Source organism: Pongo abelii, chromosome 5 (assembly GCF_028885655.2).
Source record: "Pongo abelii isolate AG06213 chromosome 5, NHGRI_mPonAbe1-v2.0_pri, whole genome shotgun sequence".
Lineage (NCBI taxonomy): Eukaryota > Metazoa > Chordata > Mammalia > Primates > Hominidae > Pongo > Pongo abelii.
Window position 1 is genome coordinate 169,020,362 of NC_071990.2, and position 20,795 is coordinate 169,041,156.

A 20,795-nucleotide genomic window follows, 5' to 3' on the forward strand; every position below is an offset into this window, starting at 1 on the left:
AGGAGTATAAATATGAAATGGGAGGGCATTTTAAAAATGAATTAATAATTTTGAAATATATATTAACACTTGCTGACTTCCAAAGTATCATCTGTGATAATTTATCTCATTGTATTCCATTTCATTGTACCAAACATCCTAATTGTTTGAAAAAAAAAAAGTATCAGAAAATTATAACAGACTTTTGATAGGCCCTACTAGCTTAGGTTTTTACCATTTAGTTGGAAATGTTGAGTAAGATTTATATTTTTTTTGTTTTTAATATTTAGAATTAGTTGCTCTTTATCATTATATTAAATGTAATATGAAAGATCATCCTTTCTTCTTACAAATAGTTTTCAGGTGTCTTTTTGTTTTTAGAGACAAGGTCTCACTCTGTCGCCTAGGCTGGAGTGCAGTGGTGCGATCATGGCTCACCACAGTCTTGTCTTCCTGGGTCAAGTGCCCACTTCAGCCTCTTGGGTAGCTAGGACAACAGGTGCATGCCAGCACACCTGGCTAATTTTTTAAAAAATGTTTTTATGTAGAGGCAGGGGTCTCGCTATGGTTGCCCATTCTGATCCTCAGCTGTGGGGCTCAAGTGATCCTCCTGCCTCGGCCTCCCAAAGTGCTGGGATTACAGGCATGAGCCACCGTGCCTGGCCCAGTTTTCAGGTGTTTTAAAACTAACATGTATTGAGATGCTTTTTCACATTACATGTAGGTTTTGGGGCATATGTTTTTGTATCTTTGGCAGTCACCTCAGGATTTTCCAAACCAGGCGTTACCATTCCCTGTCACACTCTCACACCATCCTGAATGAATGGATACATGGATGCATGAATGTTCCCACGCTTAGCCCTGTAGTAAAATTACTTCTCTAAATAATTCATTAGTAAGTCATGGATCAGAAACTGTCGCTGGCGGGGAAAGAGGTGGCGGGCAGAGGCATGGGTGGGGAAGAGAATTAAGTACAGTCAGCCTCATATCTGCAGGTTTCATATGTATGCTTTCACACCTGCAGTTTCAACCGTATGTAAATGGAAAAATGGTTATAAAAATAATAATACAAATTTTATTTATTTTTTATTTATTTATTTTTTTGAGATGGAGTCTCTCTGTTGCCCAGGCTGGAGTGCAGTGGCGCGATCTTGGCTCACTGCAAGCGCCACCTCCTGGGTTCATGCCATTCTCCTGCCTCAGCCTCCTGAGTAGCTGGGACTACAGGCACCCGCCACCAAGCCCGGCTAATTTTTTGTATTTTTAGTAGAGATGGGGTTTCACCGTGTTAGCCAGGGTGGTCTCTATCTCCTGAGCTCGTGATCCACCTGCCTTGGCCTCCTAAAGTGCTGGGATTACAGGTGTGAGCCACCGCGCCTGGCCAATAATAATACAAATTTTAAAATAGTGGTATACAACTTCTACATAGCATTACATTTATTAGGTATTACAAGTAATCTAGAGATGATTTAAAGCATATGGGAGGATGTGTGTAGGCTATGTGCAAATACTACAGCATTTTATGTGAGGGATTTGAGCATCCTCAGACTTTGGTGTCTGCAGGGGTCCTGGGTACTGAGGGACAACTGTATTGCATGAATTTTTTGAATACTTTTGCAAAACAATAATATTTCTTTGACTGATGTGTCTCCCACATGAACAGTTTGGAAAAAATTCTTTTTTTTTTTTCAGGTTCTTAAGACAGTCTAGTGATACAATTCAGTTTTTGACTACTGAGAAATTAAGGTTTTTCACTGTGAAACTTCTCTAGTGCTGACTTTTTGTTAATCTAGAAATGATTGGCTTCTTTATTATATGAGTGTACTATTGGATAATTTAAATATATACTAAAGCTTTCTTATGGCTACACTGTAATTTCCCATAGAGCTTATTATTAGTCTTGAGCTCCAGCCAAGAGAACTTAATGACCGTTGTAGTGCTGTGCAATAGGTCCCTCACTTTTATGAAAAGACAAAACTTGTTGTAGTTTTTTGTTATAAATGACTTGATTTGTTTCCTAGGGCTGATGTAATATAAATACCAATATTGAGTGGCTTAAAACAACACGTGTATTGTGTCACAGTTCTAGAGGCTTAAAAATGTGAAATCAAGGTGCCCGGAGGGCTGTGGCTCCTGTTCTAGCTTCTGGTGGCTGCTAGACCCAGATGCTGTTTGGCTTGTAGATGGATTACTCCAGTCTTTGCCTCCATCTTCACATAGACTTCTCCCTGTGTTTCTCTGTGTCTCTTCCCCCCAACAAGGATACCACTCATTGGGTTAGGACCCAGGGCCACCCTACTCCTTGAATGGGCTCATCTTAACTAAATACGTCTGCAGTGGACACTGTTTCCAAATAAGGTCACACTCTGAAGTACTGGGAGTTAGGGGTTTCAACATACTTCATTTGTGGGATACAGTTTGTCCCATAATTTCTGTGCTTGTCCAGAGAATGAATTCTAAGGCATTGCTGTGATATGTGTGTGTGTGTGTATTGTTTTTTGAGACGGATTCTCACTCTGTCGCCAGGCTGGAGTGCAGTGGCGCGATTACAGCTCACTGCAACCTCCAACTTCCTGGTTCAAGCGATTCTCCTGCCTCAGCCTCCTGAGTAGCTGGGATTACAGGCACGTGCCACCACGCCCAGCTAATTTTTGTATTTTTAGTAGAGACGGGGTTTCACTATGTTGGCCAGGATGGTTTCGGATCTCCTGACCTCATGATCTGCCTGCCTTGGCCTCCCAAAGTGCTGGGATTACAGGTGTGAGCCACTGTGCCTGACCTTATATTTTTTAAATCTTATTTGTTAGTTTTTAAACAATACTTAACCTTAGTTATTTAGCTTCATTTTGAATCTTCAACTTAGCCAAATCCAGGTGATACAAAACCCAAGTAACTGAAGTTTATGTATGTAACATAAGTTCGTCTTAACTCATGATAAGGGTTTTTAAAGCAGATTCCAGGGAATACATACGTATACAGATGGTCCCCATTGTTACAACAGTTTGATTTATGCTTTTTCGACTTTATGGTGGTACAAAAGTGATATACATTAAGTAGATACCATATGTTGAGTTTTGATCTTTTCCCAGGACAGTAATCGGTGGTACGATTCTCTCTTGGGGCCAGGCAGTGACGTTGAGCCATGGCTTCCAGTCAGCCACATGGTCACGAGGCACTCTGATGCCAGGGGACTGAATAGCCAGCATTTTTTGGATATTGTGTTTTTGCGCTTCATGTCTATGAAGTGCCCATTTTCAACTTTGTGATATTTTCACTTGACGGTGTATCAGGTGAAGCGCTGTTGTGGGTTGAGCATCTGTGTACACGCATACATCTGCTGTGTACATGGAGGAACCATTGAAACTGCTCTCAACGTTTTCAGTACTTTGGTTTTAATCTGCAAAATGTGTTGATGACAAATCTTTCTCCTCTTCATGTAGATTTTTTTAATAGTGAAGTTTATTTGGAATTAAGTTTAGTGAATTCATTAATAACCTAGTTGGTAATGGTCTTTTGGCAAAAATGAGCCATAGTTATAAAGTAGTAACATGTTACTGTGTGGTTTAGAACTTGATTTTGAGAGCAGTTCCAAAGCAGATTGTTTCAGAATTTATTTTTCCTCCTTGGATTAAGAGAACTATATTTTTAAAATAATTCTGTTATGTTTACAAGTATGTGTTGTGTAATATAGTAATGCCCTTCTCCGTAAAACTTGTCTTCCTAAAACTGTCTTTCTGTCTATAGCAGGGATATTGGTCAAACCTGTCAAATAATCATGGATACCTACTAGTTGCTCAGCTTTGATATTAGATAGTTCATTATGTGGATTTAAGTTACGTTGGCAGTGTGAATTCTTGGGGAAATTAGAATAATTATTGTTTCTCATAATGTTGCTTTACATTTACATTTTTCAGTTTCTTTCATGCCAGTTATTCTTTGGCACTTTCTCTTGAGTGTTTAGAAGGAGAGAATCTGTCATGGCCACAGGCTCTGTCATTGTACATATGTTTAAATATCACATCAGGGTATTTATTTCCAAATGCATATTCTTTTAAAAAGATATAAATCCATTATTAAAACAGTGTAAAAATCAGAAATTACAACTGGTGTGAATTACATAATACTTTTCTATATTTGATAATACCAGGAAAACGTCAAGAAAGTTGTTAGGAAATTTTTGAAAGTTTCCGTCTCTTTGAAAATATGTTGTCTAAAATTATAACTTGGTATTTATTTTTTCAGACATCTCTTTATAATCATTAGTTTATATTAATAACATGGAATGTATGGCTCTCTAGAAGGCAATAAAATTTGCACAGCATATATCTTGCCTACTGTCAACTAGTCAAGACCTCTACCTGGTGTAAAGATGTAAACGTATATCATAAGACATGCATAATGCATTCTGTCTGTACCCATATGAAAAGTGAAACCATCCTTCAAGAGCGTCTTGTTCGGTAATGTCTAACCCAGACTTTGGTCACCATGCTTCAGTAGTTACTACTCTTTAATTCTTTCTCAGCCATCCATCCCTTCCTAGATATAATTTGATCTGAAAAATATGAATCTAGTTCAATTCTTGAGGAAACTCATGCCTAGGAAATTAATTTACTTAAGATTACATGGGCCTTGCATGGTGGCTCATGGCTCATGCCTGTAATCCCAGCACTTTGGGAGGCCGAGGCGGGTGGATCACTTGAGGTCAGGAGTTCGAGACCAGCCTGGCCAACATGTTGAAACCCTATTTCTACTAAAAATACAAAAATTAGCCAAGCGTAGTGGCACGTGCCTGAAATCCCAGCTACTCAGGAGGCTGGGGCAGGAGAATCGCTTGAATCTGGGAGGTGGAGGTTGCAGTTAGCCCAGATCGCCCCACTGCACTCCAGCTTGAGTGACAGAGCGAGACTCTGTCTCAAAAAAAAAAAAAAGATTATACGACTGGGTATAGTTTGTGCTTGTAATCCGATAAACCCAGCTACTTGGGAGACTGAGGCAGGAGGATTGCTTGAGCCCAGGAGTTTTAAGACCAGCCTGGATGACATAGTGAGACCCTGTTTCTTAAAAAAAAAAAGAAAAAGAAAGAAAAAAAAAGATGGAGTTAATAATTTTGGACTACATTCCAGATTCCTTGTTTCAATTGAGTGCTTTTTCTAGTACTCCACAGGTATTTTACACAATACTGCTCTCTTTAGTACGCAAGGCTGAATTTTGGGAAATTGCCATTTTTAACCCATAAAGACCACAAATTCATTATAATTTAGCTTAATAGCATAAATATTGAGTTAACCTCTGGAATCAGGCTTTGACTTTGATATTGACCTTACCACTTAACTACCTGGAGACTTTGACAAGTGACATAAATGTCTGTCTCTGTGTTTCCTTATTTATATCCACAGAGATAAAGCTATCTCCAGATCATAGGGCCATTTTGAAGATTAAATGAGATAAGGTGAAGCATTTGAATGTTCTCCATAAATGTTAGCTGCTTTTATTATTACTAGCATTATTTTTTGTTTTCATTATTATTATTAACATAGACCCGTCTAAGGGCAGAAAGAAATCTGACCAAGAATGGAGTGAAAGTTGGCTGTGAAGGTTAGGACTCCCTGAAAACAGAAAAGAAAAGTGGTAACATCACTCTATATCCAAGGGCATGGATAAGGATGATTCAGAATTTTTTTATAACATTGATGTTAATATACATAGGGAAATACACACACACACACACACGTATATATGTCCATGGACATCAAAATGAGGTATAGGTTAGGAAGTCACCCTGGAAGTCAGAATTGAGATAATTATTTTGATTAGCAAATGTTTATGTTAGAAACACGAGTGGTTGAAGGCAGCATCTTTCACCTTGATGCCTGTTGTGTTTAGCACTGGATAGAAAATTGCTATTTTTACTGATGACTACTTTAATGCTTGGTTCATTCATATGAAATAATCTTTCTTTTCTCCTTTAATAGTAATGGTCTCTCCTGATTTCAAGTTGAAAATGTATTAATTTAAGATAATTTATGAAGCAATGACATATGGAAGAGGAGATGGGAAATTGTTTCTCAATGGGAAAGTGTTTATAAATGGGATAGGTATACTAAAGGTATTTCCATTTAGGAAAAGAGGAAAGGAATGGTATTAATATATTTCTCTAATATTTTTCCCCCTTTGAAAGTTTGCCATGTTAGGAATCCTGGGGATGGAGTGATGAATCATGGCATTGCTTTGCAGTTCACGCTGCTGAGAGCTGCCCCCAACACACACACACACCCACAGACACACACACACACACACAAAGGTTGCACACACACACACAAAGGTTGCACACACACAAACAGGTTTGCTTATGCTCATGAGACTTCTTTTATTATTGAAAATATCTTAAAAGTTTTATCTCACCAAGGAGGCCTTTTCTTTCCCTCTCTTTCTAGAAGGCCAATGATGAGGCCAATCAGAGTGATACAAGTGTCTCTTTGTCAGAACCCAAGAGCAAAAGCAGCCTTCACTTACTGTCCCATGAAACAAAAATTGGATCTTTTCTAAGCAACAGAACTTTAGATGGCAAAGACAAAGCCGGCCTTTGTCCAGATGAAGATGATACGGAAGGAGATTCTTTCTTTGATGATCCCATTCCTAAGCCAGAGAAAACTTACGGTTTGTGAGTAAATGGTTTTTGAGCTATGAGACTAGGGGTTTAAAAATAAGACAAATGTTTTCATTTTATAGTTAAAAAATAATGAACTATGGATGGTTTATAATGGATCCATAAATCTGACTATGCGTTGTTAATGCCTTTCATGTTGTAAAACAATCCCAGGTTTTAGAAAAACCTAGACATGATTTATTCCAACATGTAAGTGTAGATTGAGTGTCAGCCACTTGCCAGGGCTGTTCCAGGGTGGGGTGCAGCAATGATAGAAGAGGGAAGACTCCTGCCCTCAGGAAGCTCATGCTCTGGTGACAAAGTCAGGCAATGAGGGTTATGCTGCGGTGTGTCGGGTGATGAGAGCAGAGCAGTGATGGGAGCCAAGTGTGTGGTCAGGGCAGGTGCATGTCAGCTGTCCAAATTGGAGGGGGCCTCACTTGGAGGTACCCAGTGAGCAAAGAGGAGGTAAGGGAGTTGCCGTGGGTTGATGGAGCTTTGGGGAGAGGAAACAGACAGCAGGGAGGCGAGTTGGGGGTTGTAGAGAGAGCAAGATGGGGATCGGATGAGGTGGACTCAGAGATGAGGGGCTGAACGGCTTTCCTTTGAGACTGGAAGCCCTGAGGATCTTGATCTGGCGTACATTACAGAAGGATCCCGAGGTTGCTGGGGAAGGTTGGACTTAGAGTTTCCGGGTTGGAGGCCGTTAATGATGGAAAAGGATTTGCCAGTAAGTGCTAGAGAAAAGTAATACGCAGAGCGGCATCACGGTTTTTAGCCTGCAAAACTAGAAGGTTGGAAACACATTAGATGAAGAGTGGCAAGAGCAAGAGTGGATTACACAGACAGGTGGCATGACAGCCTGGAGGCCCCTGTCGCTGTACTAAGTTAGAGAAGATTGCTAGTGGAAATCCAAAGTAGGCTATTGAGTATATGCGTTGGGATTGATGGAGAGGTCTGGGCTGGAGATGTAAATTAGGAGTCATCAGTTTGTAGATAATGTGGGGTGTGGGAAACTACAGAGGATCACCAAGGAAGCAAGTCCTGCACACCTTGAGGCCAGAGTGGGGAGCTAGAAGCAGCAGAGGAGATGGAACCAGGAGAGTGGTGTCTTTGGAGGTGGCGGTAGGGAGGAGTAGCTGTATGATGCCATTGGATTTAGCCATCTGGAGGTCAGTGATGACCTTGACACAGTTTTGTTGGAATGGAGGAGGGGGGTGCGAGGCAGGTTAGAGAATTAGAGTGCGTTCAAGACAGACAGGAAAGGATTGTAGATGAAAAATAGTTTTCTGATGAGTTGTAAAAGTGTGCAGAGGAACGGGATGGTGGCTGGAGGGGCAGGATTTAGGGCTGAAAAACATGTTTAGGTGGGAGAAATAACAGCATGTATGCTGACGAGAGCTGTTCAGCTTTAAAGATGGAAGAATTAATGATGTAAGGGAGTGAGAGGAGAACTCCTGGAGGGCTGCACAGCAATGGAATCCCATGCAGGGGCTTGTGTTTGCTGGAAAAGTGGAGAGCGTGTGGGTCTCATTGTAGGCAGGGGGTGGATATGATGGTGGCACCTGTGCAAGCTGTCACCTGAGTTCATAGTTGAGTGAGGATGGAGGACGGAGGTTGGAGATATGAGGAAAGTGGAGAAAGCATGAAATCTTTCTATAAGAAAGTAAGGCGAGAAGGGACTGTGGAAACCCGGAGGGTTGTTGGGCAGTTTTAGAGGTCCCCTTGAGGTTAGTGGTCATGACTTTAAGGGGAGTTCATCAGCATGGCTGTTTGTGGCTTCTGTAAACAATATTTAATCTGAGAGGTGGCACTTATTTGCTAGTAAACTCCTATATTGTCCCTTGGCTGCATGTCTGGGTAATGGAAAAGGGCTTCTGAAAAAAATCACAGTGAAGAGGTCAATTTAGTTTATATCAAACAGAATTCTAAAGAGAGGTGAGCTGATTTCTTACACCCTGGCTGTGCTGATTGTGGTTGATCTGTAGTTTGCACTCCCTTGGTATACTTTATGGTTTTGAATCTTTAAAGTGTATATTCTTGATTTCCAGCCACTGCGCATATAAAACATCTTTAAGTTGCTTTTGTTTCTATGGCAGAATAAAAGTGTTTAGTGGCAGAACGTTAAGAGCACCGATTAACTGTCCTTGTTTCTTGTTAGGAGGAATGAACCTAGGAAGCAAGCAGGAAGCCTGGCCTCACTCTCAGATGCACCCCCCTTAAAAAGTGGACTCAGCTTCCTGGCGGGAGCCCCTTCTTTAAAAGACTCTGAGAGTAAGTGCCCAAAGATGTGGACTTGAATACTCGGGATGTTTTTTCTCTAATTAAGCACTATATGATTATTGTTGATTTTTTTTTTTCCAGGAAAATCACTAAAATAACCTGTCATTTTATCACTCAAAGATATTTCCTGTTAATATTTTGTTGTGTTTTGTTACTTCTAATGTGGTCATATTTTATATGTTGTTTTGTATTCTGGCCCTTCCTATACCTATATACCATCGGAATACTTTTGAGAAGTTGACTTTTTAGCTGATTTTTATTATCTATAGAAATATAATTTTTAAATCGTCTCTCCTTTTTTGGACATTTACAATGATTTGAGTTGGATTTACTTTCAATTAATTTTTAAAAATTTGTTTGGTGATACCACAGTAAGTATCATAAAATGTTAAATAAAAAATTATTCTGCAGATCATTTTCAAGAAGAATGACCTGACATGTCATCGTAAATGCAGCAGAGCTAAAGAGCACTGGTTACACATGGAATAGTCTAGCTCCGGCACCAGTGACTTTCCCACCTCTCCCCACACACAGTGATAGGAATTTAAAAAGCATAGCCCTGAACATGTAGGATGGGCAGAGGTCCTTTGGAAACCGTATCATAGTAAATGTTGTATTTAATTAGCTTAGTGTTTCAGCGCACGTGTACCTCTTTTGAGAAAGTTTCCTAAAGTAGATTCACTAAGAATTTGCAGTATGCGTTTTGCGTAACTGTCCAGTATTTCCGAATCTTTTTGTATTGCTTGATATACTGTGGGACTTCCTAGGGCACATAAGAGAGAGCTGGCCCGTTGCTTCTCTTAAACCAGCCATGTATTTATAATGTCCGCATCCCTTCCCATTTGCTTCTTTCCTGTGGTTACTGCCACCTGTAAGAAAGGAATTCAGGACATCATGAACATGTCATTCTGACACTGATTAGAGAATGATCATGTAGAGAGGACGTTGAGAACAAAGGACTAAAAAACCAGTGAGGATGTCACTTTAGTAAGTGAAATAGCAGTTGCACTGAAGAAAAATTTAGAAGTTCAAAGGAAAAATAAGACTCATGAAAATAATTAACAGTAGTGTATGAATTCATACCTAACAGGGCTGTTTATGGAAAGTGATGTCTTATAATGAGGCAAAAAATGTTTTTTGGTGGTTGTGTTCCAATAAAGTAGTATTGTTTATGGTTTTAAAAAGGGATGTAGCCGGGTGCAGTGGCTCACGCCTGTAATCCCAGCACTTTGGGAGGCCGAGGTGGGTGGATCACCAGGTCAGGAGTTCGAGACCAGCCTATCCAACATAGGGAAACCCTGTCTCTACTAAAAATACAAAAATTAGCCGGGTGTGGTAGCACACGCCTGTAGTCCCAGCTACTTGGAGGGCTGAGGTGGGAGAATCGCTTGAACCCGGGAGGCGGAGGTTGCACTGAGCTGAGACCGTGCCATTGCACTCCAGCCTGAGTGACAGAGTGAGACTCCGTCTCAAAAAAAGGGTTGTGATGCATAGCTTAAGCGTTCATTAATCACAATTTATTTTTTCCTTAGTTTTAGGTTATTATGCTCCTGTCATAAAGAAGCCCCATATTGAACAACAACAAAAATTGATGTGGTTTGGAGACTGTTGTATTCTAAGTCACTCTAATGCTAATATTTTCTCCTGTTCACAGGTAAAAGGGGAAATACAGTTTTGAAAGATCTGAAATTGATCAGTGATAAAATTGGATCACTTGGATTAGGTAATTAGATTTCTAGTTTATGTGTTGATGGTTTTAAAGTGATTATTTTTAGGATAAGGTTGTAAAAGAAGTGACTCTGTTTACCTACGCTGAGCACCTTCCTGCCGCTGCTCATTCAGCAGGTGTTTGAATGGCTTTTACGTGTTCAAGATTACACGCTATGCGAGAGATGGCTACAGCAACAGCCATCATGTCCTCGTGTACCTCTGTCTTCATGGAGTTTAAATTCTGGTCAGGAAATATGAACATTAAACAGGCGTCTACAGATATTTTGAGTGTAAAAGGGTCAGTATATATGGGTATAGAAATGGCTAGTAGGTTACCTTTGTCCAGTCTTGGCATTCAGGGAAGACCTCTTATCAGAAGTGACTTCTGTGTAGAAGCTTCATGGTTAAGTAGGTGTATAAGAGAGAAGGGAAGATATTTCAGTTCAGACTGAGAAAAATTTGGGCAGAGGCAGAGCCATTTGCTAGATGCTGGTAGTACATGGTCCAGGCCTCAGAGAATTCAGTCTAATGGGGAAACAGACTTATTGAAAGAAAAATTGTGAGATGTGTTCAGTTCTGTTCTATGGAGCAGAAGTTGGTAAGCCTGCCATGTAAGTACATTCATTACTATGGAAGTAAGAGTGTCAATGTGAACATTACTGAGCCCTGGGCCATATGTTGAGAGCACAGTTCTCATTCAGTGTTCTGTTCTGTGCAAGACTGTAGCAGGGTGACAGGCATACTTTAGGCAAACTCATTTATGTAAAGGCAAACTTGCTGACCTGAAGGAAATGGTGCAGCCAGGTCCTCAATGGCCACTTCCTATGCTGTCTGTGGATGTGATGGGATCGCTTCCTGGTCTGTAATCGCTCACACATGGAAGCATTGGAAGACAGCTTCACAGGCAGGCTGGGGAGAGAGAAAGCTGTGTCCCCATGTGCTTTTAAAACCCAGCCCTGTCCGAGGGGCAGCTCCGAGAATGCCCTTCCCTCTTCTGGAGAGACATTCTGGATAGTGCAAAGAACTTGGGCTTGGAGTTGAATAGAAGTGACATCTCAGATGTGGCACTGATTGATGGGTAGTGTAGGGAGATAAACTAAACTGCTATTTCCTCATCTCTTAAGTGGAACTAATAACATCTGCCTCGTTTTAAAGAGTAAATAGGATTTAAATATCTCTTCATATGTAAATTAAAGTACAGTGCCTGGCATGGTAGGTGCCTAGTAAATGTTAGTTTTCTTTTTATGTTACTTTGTTCCCCCATTTGCAGAAGAATAAATGTTCCCTGAGCTGCCCGGATTCTTGTTCCACATAGTGCCCTGGAGTCCTGGTAACTGAGTTGCTGGTTGTGCCGCCGTCTGCAATTTGTGCATCCTTGTTGCTGGCTGGCCAGCTAGGTGGGCCTGCCCCCTTTCCCTCCGTTGTGCTTTTCCTGTCAGCTGTGGTCGTGGTTGCCATTAGATGTTCTTTTCCACTCAACCTCAATGGCTAACTGCCACCAGAGGCTTTACTCCTGACCTCTGCACTGTGATGGCTGCCCTGTCCCCTTTGTGTTCTGTTTTTTTTTTCACTTTTGTGGTGTTTCACTCTGTTGCCTAACCTTTTAGCTTTTTTCTCTGACTGCTCTATTCTCTTACCAAAGTGAGGGTTTTCCCGCCTGTTTCTGAGTAGGGAGCTGCTGAGAATTCTCATCCTTAGGAGGGAATGTGGTTGCTGGGGCTGCAGAGTTGCTGGGTACAGGCAGGAGGGTGGTGTGCTCCTTCACTTCACTTTGTCTTGGGACTTAGGCATACGTCGGGTTGGAATTGGGGTAGTTATGCAGGTGAGAACTACCAGTTCACTAGCTGGATGTTTGTCATTTAGCTAGGCATTAAGATTCAGTAGAAATAAAGTTTTATTTCGTTTTGCAACAATGTTGTTTTCTGTTTGGGTTTTTTACATTTTAAATGTACAGTACTCTAGGTATTTTGAGTAATATATAGACAGATGTTAGTGGACCAGCCTAGGAGAATAATGATGTTAATGATAAGTGCCTGGCACTGTACCAAGGAATTATTTTATTTAATTCATATCCTATGAGGTAGGTCTTATTACTATCTCCATTTTTACAGATGAAGAATCTAGGTTAAGTAACTTGCCCAAGGTCATGCTGCTTTTAGAGTCCTGATGCATCACACAGAGCCCTCACCACTGTGTTTTACTGCCTGTATGTTATTTAGACATATTGAAATAATCATTTCAATGGGAACATAAATTCTGAGTTCCAAAGAAATAATCTACAAATAAAGCTTTAGAGCACAATCTGTTTTAGTTTGGCAGACAAATATTAATTAAAGGTGCCCAAATGGAGTGTTTATAGATAGGTTCTTTGCATATTTAAAGCAAGAGTTGCTAAGCTTTTTCTGTAAAGGGCCAAATAGTGTATATTTTAGCCTTTGTGGACGGCATGTACTGTCTCACATAGTCTTTGTGGGTTTTTTTTTAAACAATCTTTAAAAATGTAAAAGCCATTCTTAGTTCACAGGCTGAACAAAAGCAGGTCATCAGCCAGAGGCAAGAATGAAAGTAAGGAAAGCAGAAGGCTGTCAGGAAGTCCAGGCCAAAGATGACTGGGGTAAGGGCAGATAAGACAGAGGGTATGGGATGGGGAGGAGAGACTGTCAAAAAATGAAGAAAACAAGAATCCTTGGCCTGAGGGCCAAAATTTGCTGACCCTTAAAGTAATGTAGTACAGGTTGAGTATCCCTTAATGCAAATGCTTGGGACCAGAAGTGTTTCAGAATCTAGATTTTTTTGGATTTTGCAATGTTTGCATTTTTCTTACCAGATGAGCATCCCAAATCTGAAAATCTGAAAGTCCGAAATGCTCCAATGAGCAGTTTCTCTGAGCGTCACGTCAGCACTCAGAAAGTTTTGGATTTCATTCAAGTTTGGATTTCAAATTTTTGAATTTGGGATGCTTAACCTATATGTATTCTGTTAATCATTTTGACACTGGCTTAAATTATTGTAATACTAAACAATACATAACCAAGAAGTCAGAATCTAATGTGTTATAGCACATTATTCAGTAAATATCTTTGTCTCATGTGTCTGTCTGAAGAGACCACCAAGCAGTCTTTGTGTGAGCAACATGGCTGTTTATTTCACGTGGGTGCAGGTGGGCTGAGTCCGAAAAGAGAGTCAGCAAAGGGTGGTGGCATTATCATTAGTTCTTACAGGTTTTGGGATAGGCGGTGGAGTTAAGAGCAATGTTTTGGGGGAAAGGGGTGGATCTCACAAAGTACATTCTCAAGGGTGGGGAGAATTACAAAGAACCTTCTTACGGGTGGGGGAGAGTATAAAGAACTTTCTTAAGGGTGGGGGAGATTACAAAGTACATTGATCAGTTAGGGTGGGGCAGAAACAAATCACAATGGTGGAATGTCATCAGTTAAGGCTATTTTCACTTCTTTTGTGGATCTTCAGTTGCTTTAGGCCATCTGGATATACACATGCAGGTCACTGGGGATATGATGGTTTAGCTTGGGCTCAGAGGCCTGACAAATCTTGTGTTTTGAATTGGCTACAAATGCTGGCAGGTGGGGAATCCAGTTAGCTTCCTTTAAATCCACATTGCAGCCACAGCTGTCCTCGCTGTCTCAGCTCAGTGTCCACCTCTGCTCTCCTCACTGGCCTTCACACATAGGAACTCTATGATGGGTCCTTGGAGGCTGACATTTTAGTAGCTGCCACTGCTGGTTTTACTTAGTGCTTGCAAACCAGCCACATACGTAGTTTGTTTAATCGGATTTCCACTTCTCCTTCTTGGCCCTGACAGTGCCTGGTTTCTGTCAAGCACTTGCAGCCCTTTAACCTTTGAGGCTACAGTGGAGTCGAGCTCTTGATTCTCAAGAGGAGAGGAAGCTCCTGACTGCTTATGATCAGGGATTTCCAGTTCATTACTGGGCAAGGTTTGGATGTAGCAGTAACAAGGATTCATGTTTTCTTCATTTGCTGATATTCTTCCCACCCCATGTCATCTACCCATCTGTCTTATCTGTGGGACACCTGCCTTGACCCAAGCCTTTACCCCTGTTATCTTTGGCCTGGACTTTCTGACAGCCTTCTGCTTTCCTTACTTTCATTGTTGCCTCCTATACACACATTTCTTCTGGCGTGGTACGATTATCTCTGGGAAAACAGAAGTGAGATAGTGCTTCCCTGCACTTTTTCACTCCTGTCTTCCCCCACCCCACCCCACCCCAGACAGCTTCCCTTTGTATTCAGGCTAAGATCCTTATTGCAACCAACCAAGCCCTAATGATCCGGCTTCTGCCAACCCCTCTGATCGCCACTCCTTTTTTCTTCCTCCACCCATTCTGTCCCCCAAATTCATTGTTTTATGGTTGTATGGCTTCCTTACTGGCGGTTTTTAAATTTGTTTTGAGACGGTATTTTAAAACTGAAAATTTTAAAAATAAAATAAATTTTTAATTTTTGAGGGGGTCTTGCAATGTTGCCCAGGCTGGTCTCAAACTCCTGGGTGCAAGTGATCCTCCTGCCTTGGCCTCCCAAGTAGCTGGATTACAGATGTGCGTCACTGCTCTGGGCTGCACTGGTGGTTTTTCAAACCACCGCACCCTCCCCCACCTCAGGGCCTTTCACATGTTTCCTCTTCTTGGAACACACTGTCCCCAATAATTTGTACCTCTGCAACCTAGGTTTCCACTCAGTTGCTACCTTGGAGTTCTTCCCAATTGCACTAGCAGTATTTGGTTTGTTCCACTGTTCCTCTTCACTAGAGTGTTTGCTCCTTGAGATCAGAGATACTATCTTAGTCATTGCTATACCTCTAGGGGACCTAGTCTTCACTCACCTCCTTGATAAATTAATCATAGGATTTGGCTGTAAGAGAATTACCTTGTCTAACTGTCTGGACAGAGCTCGAATCCCCTCAGCAGTCTGACCGATTTAGAGACAGTCCAGCCTTAATCTGAGGGAAGATTGAGGACAAGGCCCGCAGGGTCTTCGAACGGCTCTCTGTCATGCCAGGTCTTCTTTTTGTGATCCGCATCTTCTGCATGTGGCTGTACGTACTTCCTGGGTCTTTCAGAGGCCATCCATTCACGTTTTAAGTTGTCTCTCATGTGCCTCCAAGTCTGCTTTTAGGCTGACAACGCTTTTTCCTTATCTAGCCCTCAGAAGTCCTGGGAGGGAAGGGCTGCTGATTTGCAAATTTGTCCTTTGTAACCTTAAGTTGATCTGAAGGTGCCCACTCTGTCAGAGGCTCATGGTGCACTTTGAGAAACTGGTAACACTGCCTCACTATTCACCATCCCACCTTCATTCAGTTGCGTTTTATTAAGATATTACTGTGGACCAAGGTATCTGTTAAGCACATCATGTACCTGAATCCTTATGTTAACTCTGATTGGTGTGGCTTTGGCTGTACGTCAGAGCTGAGGACATGGCCAAGAAAGGGCACCTCACATTCCCAGGTCGCAGAGCTGTTGAGTGGCAGGTCTGAGGCCTGAGCCCGGCTCTGTCTGACTGAAGGTGCCCTTATTTGCTGTGCTCTATGGCCTCTTCACACCTCATGAGTGTTTGTTAACTTTTATAACAAAACAATTAGCGTGTTGAAAACGCTCAGTAGTTCCTCTAGTACCTAGAGGGGATTGATGATGACTTGCTATTGCTATACGCCATTAAGTCAAGGGACCTTATTAATGGTGAGTGTGCCCGATGTTAATTGCCTTAGAGTACCTGGAGTAAAGATGAGGTGTTAACCACATTTTATAGTCACTTGTAACAGTTTATTCTTAGGTATTTCATTTGTCATTTGTCTTCATATTATATATGCTTAAAATGTTATTTCTAGTCTGGGACTTTTTAAATGATGCAATATAATTAATTTTTTTTAAGGAAATGTGTGTTTAATGGTAGGTAAATTGTGACGCACGTTAGATATAACATATCTTTTCTTAAACTTATCAGGAACTGGAGAAGACGATGACTATGTTGATGATTTTAACAGGTAAGAAAAACTATTGGGCAAATATATAAATATATACATATTTGTAAACAATTTCCGAACATAGACAAGACAAAATTACATTTGGTGCTTATTTTAGTGTATTTGATTCTGTTGTTCATATTGATTGAAGGTGAAGAAAAGAATCCAAAATTAAATATTTGATTTTAGAGCATGTTTTTGATTTTACATTAGAATATAGACAGTCACATTATGTTCAGGAAACTTGGTAAGAAGAAGAGAAACATTGAAGAATTAACTGAGAAGTTGTTTAGAAGCAGTTCAGTTGCCGTGTCATAAGTGCTGATTTTCTCTTCCTTCCATACCTTTTTGTGGCAGGAATTGTCTCCATTTGACTTAAAATAATTATGCTCTCAAATTAGTCTTTTGATTCAGATCACATTTCCTAATATGTGGATATGTGGTCTGCCCTAGTAAGATTGCCATTCTTTTTTGAGATAGAGTCTTACTCTGTTGCCCACGCTGGAGTGCAGTGGCGCGATCTGGGCTCACTGCAACCTCCTTCTCCTGGGTTCAAGCCATTCTCCTGCTTCAGCCTCCTGTGTAGCTGGGATTGTAGGTGCGTGCCTTTACGCCTGGCCAATTTTTGTATTTTTAGTAGAGACGGGGTTTTGCCATGCTGGTCTTGAACTCCTGACCTCAAGTGATCCACCCACCTGGGCCTTCCAAATTGCTGAGATTACAGACAAGAACCACCGTGCCCTGTCGATTCCTTTCTTATACACAGAAAGATAATATGTAATGTAGAAGTAATATTTGTTATGGATATGATTCGAAATTTTAAATTAGATGCCTGAAAAATTTATTTAATTGACAGGTTATCTTTCCAATTGGAAGTCTGTATTTTTTTTTTATAATTTATTATACAGTTTTTGAGAAAGAGCATGATGTAGTAGATGAAATTGTAAAAATCTGGGTTTGTTTCTTTCTTGCTATTGTGACCAAAGTCACTGCTTTGAATCTCCTCATCTGTTACATTGACTTGACTGCTGCTGCCCTTGCTACATTATTTTAAGGGTCAAGCAAGAAAATATGTATGAAATTAATTATAGTTAATATTATATTTTACTTAAAGGATTAAAAGAAATATCTGAATGTTTAAAGAATGGTAGTTAATCTCTTTAAATGTTTATTTTCAGAGTTCTTATTTTTTTTTTCCCCTTCTGAAATTAGTACCAGCCATCGCTCAGAGAAAAGTGAGATAAGTATTGGTGAAGAGATAGAAGAAGACCTTTCTGTGGAAATAGATGACATCAATACCAGTGATAAGGTATGGTGTTCTGCATTTCCCATAGAGTGCTTTTTTTTAACCTATTTGTTGATTTACTGTAAAGCTTCAAAATTCATACTAATTAGTAGAAAAACAGTTGAAAATTATGAAAAGTCATGACAGAGACCTGGCTCGAGTTTATAAAGAATGTCTTTGATGAATGTGTAAGATTGGTTTTGGTTGTCACTTCCTTTGGTAGGCAGGTCTCGCTGGTGAAATGCCTGAGGATTATTCCTGGGGCACTGGGATTGCTGTGGATTAAGAGGGATCAGGGTGGGTCAGGCCTAGTGAGAATTGACTACCTGGTGTCATAGGTGGAAGTCAGTATAGGGCACTGTGATCACAGGAGGAAGCTGAGCCTGGAGTGCAGAAAGTGTGGTCGTCTTGGCCAGTTGTGACATCTGAACATGCAAGCCAGGCTGGGCTAAAATCCACAGGAGACAAGACAGTAGGCCATAAAGTTAGAGTCCGTATTTGAGATCCAAACTTGACCTTTTTATGTGGGCGGAGAACAGAAGATCCTTCGATGGTGAGCTGTAGCATTGCAGGGTCACCTGTCAGTACCCACATCAAGCTGTCCCCAGCTCAGACAAGTCTACCAGTCAGGTTGGAGGTTGCCATGGCTGGGTGGGGACTTGCTTTCCGGAACGAGGTGGGATTCTCCAAGCGCTGTGATTGTCACACAGGGAGAAGGCCTTTGAGAGAGGTAGCGTTTACAATGCAAGCACACAATCTAAGTCAGCGACATCCGTGTTTGCATTCTTATTCTTTCATATATTTTCTTAGTTAAGCTTTAACCTTTGACCCTCAGTTTCTTTACTTGTAAGATGAAAGTATTAATACCTATGTGATAGGATTATTTTGAAGGTTAAATGATAATATATAAAGCACTTCTCTAATTCCTGATGTATTATACCCTTATAATTATACATTTAGCTTTCTCTTTTCACCCTGCATCATCCTAAAGAGGCCTGAAAAATGTTGCTTTAAAGTTATACCAAAGAAACTATGAAGGATTCTTTAAATATGAGGTAGAGGACTCGAATAAATGACTGTTAAACTAGGATTTGTGAAATGACGTGGGTTGAAGAGGAGGTGTGGCATCCCTTTGCCATTGGGGGCCTTGGATGGCGTCCAGGAGTCTGGGCTTTGTTAGACTGCTTCTCACTGGGTCCTACTCACTGGGTTTGGCACATCAATGTTCCTAGGAGTTTTCACTTAAAAGCTTAAATTTAGATAATTTTGCCATTTACATAGAATGGACTTTGACAGTCAGTGTACTTCATTAGGAAGCATTTTCTAAAGCCTTCTGTGCAGAGAATTGAAACTGGGCACCTGGGGAACACAAAAGCATTTGAATTCTTTGCAGTAAGAATACAGCAGGCAGTTTGGTCACCTTTCAGCCAAGGTGACCAAAACCAGTGTCCATTAAGCACCTACTATTTAGAGGACACAGGGCTGGGGATGTGGGAGTGTGAGGAAGGAGATAGCTCAGTGGAATGGGCAAGTTCTGTAAGTTCATCACATCTGGGTTTGAGTCCTGGAGCTGCTACTTACCACTCACAAATTTGGCCAAGTTATTTAACGTTTTTTTTTTTTTTTTTGAGACGGCGTCTTGCTCTGTCGCCCAGGCTGGAGTATGCAGTGGCGCGATCTCAGCTCACTGCAAGCTCCGCCTCCTGGGTTCACGCCATTCTCCTGCCTCACCCTCCTGTGTAGCTGGGACTACAGGTGCCCGCCACCACGCCCAGCTATTTTTTTGTATTTTTTATAGAGACAGGATTTCACCGTGTTAGCCAGGATGGTCTCGATCTCCTGACCTCGTGATCTGCCTGCCTCGGCCTCCCAAAGTGCTGGGATTACAGGCGTGAGCCACCGCGCCCAGCAAGTTATTTAACTTTTGGGGCCTTGGGTCTCACATCTGTTTTGCAAGAGAGATGGTGGTAGTGAAAATTAGAGGTAAGCGTGTAAAGCATATAGCTCAGTGCTTAACAGAATAGGCATTCAAGAAATGGTATCTAATACTATTATTGATTGTAGTCACAATAGACATTTCTGTCGTAGGCACAGATATGGACTTCTTCCCTCAAATTTATGCAGGATCAGAGAGAGAAAAGCCATGTACACAAACATAGGAAAGTCAAGATAAAAAGTGACAAGTGCCATAAAATGCCAGTCATTCATGGGCCATGAAAATTCAGAAGCAGGAACTGATATTTGACCGGGATTTTGAAAGATGACTCTGACTTGGTTCTGCGAGGGCTGAGGAGGAACATGGTAAGCGCCATGAGAACAGAAGGGAGATCCCGGGACGTGTCAGTGCTGCCCTGATTCCAGAGCTTCACTGGAGGGCGCTGTGTGAAGAGACAGAATGTTGGGAGGAGCAGGGTTGTTAGAAGGTGACTTTGAACCAGAAATGACAGAGGATGAACTAGGAGCAGAGGCCCTGGGGAGGGTAGTCTCTGCATGGGAGCCAGCACGAGCAAAGACATAGGTAGATGTTGGAAGAAGAGGGCCACACGTTCCTAAGGGACAGAACATAAGTGTGCATCCCAGGTTTCTGTTAATGCATAGCAATCTAATTCAGCAAACGTGAACATTTACACTTCATAAAACTTTTCAAAATCTTACAAAAAGTTCCCGTCGATTTGTATGAAGCTTGCTATCACAGGGATCCTTTGTTTCCCTTTCAAGACTCAAAATGTACGTTTTAGATATTTTTATTTTGTGATGTAAAATCTATTTTTATAGTTTTGAACTAAGTTGGTCCCTTTGAGTTCTTATTCTAAAACTAATGAGGCATGAAAGCCGCCTTTTTTTTTTTTTTTTTTTGAGACAGAGTCTCAGTCTGTTGCCTAGGCTGGAGTGCAATG

General features: G+C 41.1%; 1 protein-coding gene across 13 annotated transcripts in view; it reads left to right on the top strand.

Annotated features, from left to right (window-relative positions):
- The window catches only part of CEP43 (centrosomal protein 43), a 43,288-nt gene that overhangs the window by 16,899 nt on the left and 5,594 nt on the right, over nt 1–20,795 (top strand). For 2 of the 13 annotated variants that reach the window (XM_054558438.2, XM_054558442.2), the window contains 6 exons: nt 6,414–6,640; nt 8,790–8,899; nt 10,563–10,631; nt 16,595–16,634; nt 17,826–17,922; nt 19,987–20,676. In XM_054558438.2, coding sequence (XP_054414413.1) covers nt 6,414–6,640; nt 8,790–8,899; nt 10,563–10,631; nt 16,595–16,634; nt 17,826–17,922; nt 19,987–20,115 — 672 coding nt within the window. In that variant the 3' untranslated portion in view covers nt 20,116–20,676. Of the gene's footprint in view, nt 1–6,413; nt 6,641–8,786; nt 8,900–10,562; nt 10,632–16,594; nt 16,635–17,825; nt 17,923–19,986; nt 20,677–20,795 lie in introns of those variants that run through there. The other 11 variants (XM_024248710.3, XM_024248712.3, XM_054558440.2 and 8 more) reach the window with 8 other exon arrangements.